Here is a 10000-nt window from a genome sequence, read left to right as displayed (position 1 = left end):
AATACACAATACTACTTGTTCAGTTAAATAGGTTTAAACTAAACTGTAATAATTCAAAACAAATAAACCAACAAATGTTGGATCAAACAGGTCATAATATGCAAAATATTATTGAACAGATTGAAATAATTAGTCTAGTATATGAATTGTTAAATCATGTTAAATAAACCAGTTCTAAAGCACTTGACGGATTATAGATAGTGAAGGAAGTGGAGTAAAGTCTTACCGATAGTGGGGCCCAGACCAAACTGTCTCATCATCGAAAAGCCATAAAGCTAAAAGACATAAATCACTATTATCACAGTGAGTCCAACCAGACGTCTTAATATAACAAATCTGCTATTTATTCACTTGACTATAAGTGTTTAGGTGTAGATTAAAATCTCAATAAACACATCGTGCAATGAAACGTGCAGTTAATTCATAGCATCTCGTTTATAAAGCAATTAGTTCAATTGCAATATTAATTACTACAGTATAATGAAGTGTAATTACGATAAATTGACGCTAATAGTTTAATTCGATTGCAGATCTAGAACAAAATGCAAAGATGTATTTGAACAATATAATCATCACCGTGTTTAAGCCTTTTTTAAATACTGTGAGTCGTTATTACACTACATGGGAAAAAGTATTGAGACACCTGACTTTTCCAGCCATATGTGGTTCTTCCACAGAAAGCTGGAGATGCACAATTGTAGGATGTCTTTGGATGCAGTCGCATTTAATTTTCCCTTTTATTAATCTAGCGGACCAAAACCTGTTTTAGCATGACAGTGCTCTTGTATACAAAGCCATCTCCTTGAAGATCTGATTTACATGGTTTGGAAAGGAAGATCTTGAGTGTCCTGTTATAGTACCCTATTAGACACCTTTGAGATGAATTGGAGCGCTGACTGAAACCCAGGCCTCCTCATGTCACCTAAATCAGTACCTGCCTTTACTAAAACCTTTGGAGCTGAATGACATACTTTTGTCCATATACTGTATATCAGGGCTTGTTTATACATTTACAGGATCATTGGTTTAGAGCTATGTAAACTAGAATGTGAGCACAAAATATAAAAATGTTTTAAAGCAATTATGGTGTTTTAAATGATGTAAATCATCAGGACACCAAACAAAACTTTTGCTATGTTTCCACACGGACGGTTTTAATTGCCGGATTGAGACTTGATTTCTTTATTTTAATGTCTGTGTAATGAAAGGACGTCGTGAATAGATGTGTGCTGCGTCGACGGTTCAAATTTTATTTATTTATTTATATTTTAAATTAAAATGGTCAAGCAGAAATGCGAGCTGCATTAATTGCACATGAAATCAGTGGCGTTAAAACGAATTTGCGTTAATGCGTTATGTACGTGTTCGTTTTGACTGCCCTACTGTAAATACATATGATGGATGCACCACATAACCTGAGCCTATTTAATAAATGGATAAAAATATTGTATGTATAAAGGTTGATATGCTTTCATGAGACAGGAACATCTTGAGGGTGGACGTCTTTCTGGTATAATGACAAGCTGAATTTCTGCTTCATGTCAGGACACTGTCGTGGATTATTTTCCTATAACATCACTTCAATCAGTTGTTATTTGTGAGACCAACTGACTGTTTAAATGGTTGAATATATTGTAATGAAAGGAACATTTTGCTCCAATGACAAGGTCTCCATCAGTAAACTGTTCATAACCACCGCAATGATTGAACTACACTGAAAGGACATTCTGCATCACCGAGATAAGGAGGGGTTCCCTGTTGAGTCTGCTTTCCTTTAAGATTTATTTTTTGAACATTATAATATAATAAATCTGTGGTGAGAATGTTTTTTTGTTATGTTTTTGTGAATTACTTCCTCCAGGGTGCAGTAATGATACATACCGTTGGAGCAGCCAGAAGCAGCATTACAGCACATGTAGTTGCTCTCTTTCCCAACTTATCTGAGACCACACCTGCCAGGATTCCACCTACACACACATACACACAGTCAGTGAAAAGTGTCTGGCCACTGCTGAAAAGATTTAAAGAAAACACGGGCGGTTCGTCATACCGACAATTCCTCCCACATCGAACAGGGTGGAGAGATCTCCTGCTTTCTTTGCATCAAGGTGAGCTGTGTCACACAACACAACAATACGGTCAGAAACTGCTGAGTATTTCGACATACCACATAAAACCAGTTAGACACGCTTGTGCAGTTTTGCATGGAATTAAAAGAAGGTTCTCTACATTCCAGTGACGTATTACGGACAAACCCCATTCCAAACACACTCGTACCTGCTTTAGTGATGTAGAGGGGCAGCCAGAACAAAAATGTGTAGCTGACCAGTTTAGCAAACAGCAGACACAGAGAGAATTCCACTACACCCTACACACACACACACACACACACACACACAAGTTGAGTATTTTGTACCACATTCAGTATACTCACACAATACATAATGAAAAGATGCGTGGAAAAACAATACCATTTTAAGCGGAAAGAATTCTGATCAAATACTATATATACACACGATCTTCCCAAAAGTATTGGGTCAGTGGTTATAATTATGGTATGTGATTTTTGAGCATTTCATTCCACAATTAGTCCCAATTTGCTCTTATTATTCCATCCACTCTTCTGGGAAGATGTTCCACTAGATTTTGGAGTATGGATATTTGTGTTCATCAGACACAAGAGTATTATGAAAGGGAGGTACTGATGTAGAATGAGGAGGTCTGGGGTGCAGTCAGTGTTCCAATTCATACCAAAGGTGTTCAGTAGGAATGAGATCAGGATATTCAAGATCTTCCTCTGCAAAGCATGTAAACCAGATCTTCAAGGAGCTCACTTTCTGCACAGGGGCATTGCCATGCTGGAACAAGTTTGGGTTTCCAAGTTCAAGTGAAAGCTAAATTTTTTTTATAGCACATCTAAAGACGTCCTGTACTATTGAGTGCCTTCAGCTTTGTGGTAACAGATTGAAAAAGAACCACATATAGCAGGAAAGGTCAGATGTCCCAATACTTTTGGAAATATAGTGTGTATATATATATATATATATATATATATATATATATATATATATATATATATATATATACACACACAGTATGGGGTGGGTAAGGTGTTGAAGAGTGGATTAATTACTATTAGATGAATTGATAGAGGAATAGATGGATGGATAGGTTGACTGAAATGTAATAAATAGATGGAAGGGGCTGAGGAATGGCAGGTGAAGTTGGTCTGAAAAAGTTGTTCAAATCTCAGTGGGTGGGGATGAGATGGACGAATGGATGCACTTTTGAAATTGGTATCATACTGAACGGATATGTCGATAGTTTTTAATTATACATCATTTAAAATAGAAAGATTGTGGAATTTTGTATAATACTGAGTAGATGATGGATAGGATGATGAATGGATGGACGGATGCATTCTGGAATTTGGGATCATGTTAGATGTATGCATAAATGGATTGATGATGATGACATTTGCTATCATTTGATCATAATGTGTAGAATTTGGTCAAATTCTGCATGTAACTAATTGTTTGGATTTTTTCTTGTATATGGACAAAGGCATTGCGACACCTGACTTTTCCAGCCATAAATCTGTTTCCACAAAGTTGGAGACGCACAACTTTCTCGAATGTCTTTGGATCCGGAAGCGTTACATTCTCACTTTACTTTCTATAACTGACTGCACCCCAGATGTTCAAATCACATACAAATCTTACGATCGGATGTTCACAAATTTTTGCCTTTATAATGTATGTATGTGCATGATGTCACTGACCGGTATGCGTAAAGCTCCCATGAAACTAATGGCACCTGGCTCTGCCTCGCTCTTCACTACGACCACCTGCTGCACAGGAACACACACTCCTGTGCTGTCCTGTCCCAACAACAGCTCTGTATCTGAGCTCTGACACACACACACACACACACACACGGACATAAAAGTTAACCATGTGCTAAAAAAAAAAAAGGGTTAATGTGGGTGACAATGCAGGAGACCTCACCTGGGTTTTTGCTCCTTGTTTGTACTGCAGGTACAAGTCTTTCCGGCCGTTTACTCCATTCCAGCTTTTGTGCAAATTCTGCCAGAAACACAGATTTTAGAAAACACATAACGACGTGTGCTTGTGTGCTCTTTCACGTATGTCCTGACCACATGATCCTCAGAGACGTTTGAAATGACTAATCATGATATCCTAACCATCCTCTGTTGTAGAATTAACACACTTACACACACTCACAAAATGAAACACACACACGGAAGCAGAAAGAGAGCGTGTACTCGCCTGGGGAGCACTGATGACATTTTGAGTGGTGGCAGCTTTCAGATCATTGGGGTCTGAAAAAACACACATTCAAAACCAAAAACGTCAAAATCTCTTTCATTTGTGTTCACAATAGGGTGCTTGTTTGTTTCATATAAAAAGGGAAGAACATTCAACATCAAACGGGCAAACTGACAACACCACCCACGTTCAATAAGGAAGAGGAAGCAGATGATGCCCATGACTGCAATGATGATGCCAGGGACGATGAATGACAACCCCCAGTTAGATGACACGTAGTACGCAGCGATCAGAGAACCGAGGATATTTCCAACAGACGTGTGAGAGTTCCACAGTCCCATGATCAGCCCTCGCCTGAAAAACGATCCAAAAAAAAAAAATATCATGAGTAATTCATTCATAAAGAATTCAACAAAAAGTGATCTAGAGTCTTCTGAATAAACGTTCTTTCGGCTTCTCCCATTAGGGGTTGGCACAGCGGATCATCTGTATTCGTGATCTGCACGTTTGATTTGGCACGTTTTTACGCTGGGTGCCCTTCTTAACGAAACCCTCCCCATTTATCCGGGCTTGGGACCGGCACTAAGAGTGGCTGGGTTGGTTCCCTGACCGGGGATCGAACCCGGGCAGCAGTGGTGAGAGCGCCGCATCCTAACCACTAGACCACCAGGGACCCTGATCTAGAATCTTCTGAATGCCACCATGATATCCCAACCATACTTGTGTATCATTTTCACTTACGTAGTAAAGTGAAACGAGTAAAGAACATCAATACTGCATTATGTTTACATGGCATGCAGCGTCTAATGTTTAGGGATGAGGGTAGAGCAGACGTCCAACATCTTAACCCCTGAGCAACCACTTACAATTCTATATTTATACCTTAATGTAACAAGCAGTTATAAAAAATGCTTTGTTTTTATTCTTAGCAATATGTACTTTCAATAAGAGCTTAGTTTATTATAACCTGTATTACAAAGGCCAATGTTTGTATTTGTATAAATAGATTTCATTCCATATCATTTGAAATCTGAGCCCAAACTAGCATGAACGCACAAAAGGTCAAGGACCATGTGGGGCAAAATAGAGTGAATTATGGCTGCCACACTTATTTTCCAATGGAATGATCTTGTTTACACCAACAGAAAGCACGAGTGAAGATTACAGATTTGAAGATTACAGAACTGCCTCAGCTCTACACACAACTACACACCTGCCCTTGCCAAACCAGTTCCCAATGCAAGTCACCACACTGGGCCAGCCAGTAGTCTGCACCACTCCGTTGGCTATCTGTAACACGAGAGAGAAAGAAAGAAAGAAGTTTGATAATAGAAATCATTTACATTTCCCTATCCTGCTTTCTGTTTATGTAACAGGTTATGCACTGATCATCTGTGATGCTTATATGCAAATTATTGTGTATATTCATACACTCCTTATAAGAGGTTTCACTTGACTGTGGTTCGAAACTCACTGCTATGCAGAGAGATTAAAAGCATACTGATGAAACCGAATAGAATGAATATGTATAATATATAACAAATAACTATATAATAAACACAGCTCATTTCCTTATTTAATTCTGTGTCCGATTTTCTGGCTGGGGGGCTCCGCCACCCTCACAGAGGCATTTGAATCTATGCATAACAGATAATGTTGGCAGGCACTGGAATCTGACCTGGACAAAGATGTAGAATCCGAGGTTGTGAATGTCAGACGTATCCGAGTCCAAACAGACAGGTGAAGAGGCCACTGGTCAACATCCCGATGCTTAAATAGAGACGGATGGGCAAGCGCTCGCCAATAATCCCACTGTCGGTGGAAATGTCGGACAAAACAAGGCATAGTCAAACGAACAGGAAGACAAAAAATGTGTGTGTTTGTGAAACTAAACAACACAATGATATCGTATCAATATACGCTATATTGCCAAAAGTATTGGGACACCTGACCTTTCCTGCTATATGTGGTTCTTTTCCAAACTGTTACCACAAATCTAAAGGCACTCAATTGTACAGGACGTCTTTAGATGCTCTATAATAAAATGTAGCATTCACTTGAACTTGGAAACCCAAAACTGTTCCAGCATGGCAATGCCCCTATGCAGAAAGTGAGCTCCTTGAAGATCTGGTTTACATCCTTTGGAGAGGAAGATCTTGAATATCCTGCTATAGAGCTCTGATGTCATCCCTACTGAACACCTTTGGGATGAATTGGAACCCTGACTGCACCCCAGACCTCCTCATCCTACATCAGTACCTGCCTTTCATAATACTCTTGTGTCTGATGAACACAAATATCCACAAGCACACTACAAAATCTAGTGGAACATCTTCCAGGAAGAGTGGAGGGAATTATAAGAGCAAATTTGGACTAAATGTGGAATGCAATGCTCAAAAACCACATACCGTTATTATGACCAGTGATCCAATACTTTTGACAATATAGTGTATGTTATGTGTATAGTCAATTTTTTAACATTTCTAAATCAAAATGATATTTTATATTAATGTATATGTATGGCAGAAGTCTCGTATGGCATTTGTCTCATACACTATAGGAAAAAATTGCCATGCGTATTTTGAGGATCTTGTTCCACATTTACTGCTATAGTAAACGTCACTAGATGTTCCAATAGATTTTGGAGTGTGCTTGTGGAGATTTGCGCTCATTGAGCCACTAGGGCATTAATAATTTCAGCTACCGATGTAGGGTGATGAGCCCTTGGGTGCAGTCAGTGTTCTAATTAGTCCCAACGGTGTTCAGTAGGGTTGAGATCAGGTGCATTATCATGCTGGAACAGGTTTGGGTCTCTGAGTTCAAATGACAGGAAAAACTTGATGCTACCACCTTTAAAAGCATCCTGTACAATTGTGTGCCTTCAGCGTTGTGCTAAAAGTTTTTTGTGTGTGTAAAACCACATTGGACATTTGACTAGAAAAGACAGATGTTCAAATACTTTTGTCCATATAGTGTATCTTCCATTCCTCATCGGAAAAATCGGGGGTTCAAGCACCGGTAAAAGTAAGGCTCTTAACTCTCTGACCCCAGCTTGTGTGTGTGTTTGTGTGAATTTATGCAGACGTCAAATCAACAGCTTTAAACCAGCCTGTAAAATGACTAAATAAAGTAGGAAAAAAACTTGGTGTTTTCCTTGTTTGATGTCTGCAGTTTAGTTCTTTAGGTTTGGATGGGAGGAAGGATGGTGTATGATGTAAGCAGGTACACACTGATCACACAAATGCACCGCTCACACAAAACGTGTCTAAATCGCCACGCGTTTGAGTCAGAAGCCAATCTTCTCACCTGAGGTACATGCCTATAGCATAAGCACATAGGAACGAGTAGTCCATCGCCCCCAACAGCTGCTTGTAGTTTCCTTTATCTGCACATACACATATACACAAACCAATCATGAGCAGTGTACAGAGACAGAAAGAACACAAAATGTCCTATATGTTAATGCCACAGCACTCTGGGATTCTCAGATGGGGTGAAGAAGTTTTCTGGGATTCTCTTGAGTCAGCACTTTGTAACTTAATTAGTTACAATAATAAAATTCCCACCACATAGAACAGAGGACTTTGTTTGTGCTTTCTGGTTTCTCTCACACATGACAAGAGTTCTTTATTTTGTTATTTCTCTAAATGTGCTGGTGATGAAACAACCGCTTAAAGCTGCGACACCGTAAGTGCTAACAGGGACTAACTGGGTTTGTCAAGTTAAATAGAATCATAGGTGGTCAGGATTCACACACTTGTGGTATAAAAGGAAGAAAGAGACGGAAAGATATATAGAGAGATAGAGACAAAGAGAAAGAGAGGAAGAGAGCAGAAGGGGGGGGAGATAGATATAGATCAGTATATCAATAGATAGATAAAAAGAGAGAAAGAGATGGAAAAAGAAAGAGAAAGCAAAGAAGAAAGAGGGGTGAGAGATAGATAGAGATAGGAATACACACACACACACACACACACTAGAGACTTACCAAAAGGTTTCCAGCTACAGTTTATATCAACCATAATGGGCCGTTGACTGCTATGTCTTTCAGTAGACGTCACCTCTCTAACCTGTGTACAGTTCTTATGAAGTTCACTCTAAACAAATAAACACACACACAGGCACACACACACACACACACACACACACACACACACACACACACACACACACACACACACACACACACATTAATCATATGAATCAGAGTTGGCACTTATTAAAATGAGTTGTTATTGTGAATCAGAATAGTCGGAACAAGTGTTTCCTGGTAAAGACACACACTGATATTAAACAGAATAAACAGCACTGCAGCTGTAGATAACGGAATAACGCTGGCCCCTAGGACCGCCTTGCATGTGTCTTTAATTAGGAAGCTATGCAAAGGCAATTAGAACCATTGCTTTTGCAATTCATTCTGTACAATGATTTTATGGATATTGTGATCAATTATCCTACAATTTGCTCGATAATTGTGGATATAATTATCATTCTTTTCTCATATTTTTATTTGTTTATAAAACAACTGGAAGTCGCTCTTAATATGTACAAACTCTGTAATCGGTGGCACATAAAATACAAATGTGTTTAAAATGCAAATGATTACAGATCAAACTTTTCCACGCTCTCTTTCGGGGTTTATTTATACCCAACAAAAAATATAAATAAATACAATTATATATTATATATATATATATATATATATATATATATATATATATATATATATATATATATATATAAATATTCTATATTGAAATATGTTTATTATATAAAATCAGTTAATCTGTAACACTTGCCCAAAACACATTCATGAATATTTCCTCCCCTTGAGAATCATATTATAATATTGCCACACTATATGAGAAAAAGTTTGTGGACACCTGGCCTACAAAATTCATGTTCTTTTTGAACATTCCATTCCATATTAAGTCCTCAATTGCAGTTATTATAACCCTATTATTAAGGAAGAAGCACATGGCTCGAGATGTCAGGCGTTCCAATACTTTTGTCAAAATAGAGCGTATGTCGTTAGCATTTACATCTGTTGGTGTTTTGTAAATTGAAATAAAGGTATAGCGGTCTCTCTACAAAGTTACAAGACTGTGAACCCAAGACAATCTTCAATCTTATTTCAGATGATTATGAAAGTAAAGAAAATTAAATCAGTCTGAGCAAAGTGCAAGTGTGTGTCTGTGTGTGTCTGTGTGTGTCTGTGTGTGTCTGTGTGTGTTACCTTTACAATGCTGATGGGCTTCCGGGACAGGTGAAAGCTGGTGTAGAGCAGGAAGGTGAGGCCGAATGTGAAAGCTCTGTACCTACACACACACACACGCACACACACACACACACGCACACACACACACACACACACACGCACGCACGCACACAATTATGACAGAACTATAGAATTACTCAACAAAAGAAGGCTAGCAATCACCTGCTAGTGTGTTTTCGAGACATTTAAGAACACAATGGAAACCCTCGTGAGCACACAAGGAGAAAATATCGAACGCCATTAAATCAGACACATTTCAGCTTTCCTGATGAATGTAAATATTTTTCAGTAAAAGTGTAGGCAGGCGAGACTGGTGCACGGTGGTGTTTCGAGGCCTCCTCAAAAGCGTAAGAATAGCGTAAGCATAGCAGCTGGCTATGCGTTCTGAGCTCTTGAGATCAAGTCTTTAGGAAGATTGGTTAAGCTCTATGTG

The 10000-nt window shown here is 38.7% G+C and overlaps 1 protein-coding gene across 1 annotated transcript in view; it reads right to left on the bottom strand.

Moving 5' to 3' along the window:
• slc37a1 (solute carrier family 37 member 1) overlaps positions 1-10000 on the bottom strand; it is a 22445-nt gene that overhangs the window by 4319 nt on the left and 8126 nt on the right. Inside the window, 14 exon segments of the mRNA XM_046845654.1 lie at positions 227-275; positions 1882-1967; positions 2051-2113; positions 2278-2368; positions 3782-3910; positions 4008-4085; positions 4290-4342; positions 4477-4643; positions 5503-5579; positions 5968-6004; positions 6006-6101; positions 7596-7674; positions 8278-8386; positions 9526-9607. Of these exon segments, the coding sequence (XP_046701610.1) occupies positions 227-275; positions 1882-1967; positions 2051-2113; positions 2278-2368; positions 3782-3910; positions 4008-4085; positions 4290-4342; positions 4477-4643; positions 5503-5579; positions 5968-6004; positions 6006-6101; positions 7596-7674; positions 8278-8386; positions 9526-9607 (1196 nt within the window).

This window comes from Silurus meridionalis, chromosome 3 (assembly GCF_014805685.1).
Source record: "Silurus meridionalis isolate SWU-2019-XX chromosome 3, ASM1480568v1, whole genome shotgun sequence".
NCBI lineage: Eukaryota > Metazoa > Chordata > Actinopteri > Siluriformes > Siluridae > Silurus > Silurus meridionalis.
The sequence above is the reverse complement of the archived record's forward strand: the minus strand, read 5'-3'. Positions and strand labels throughout refer to the sequence as shown.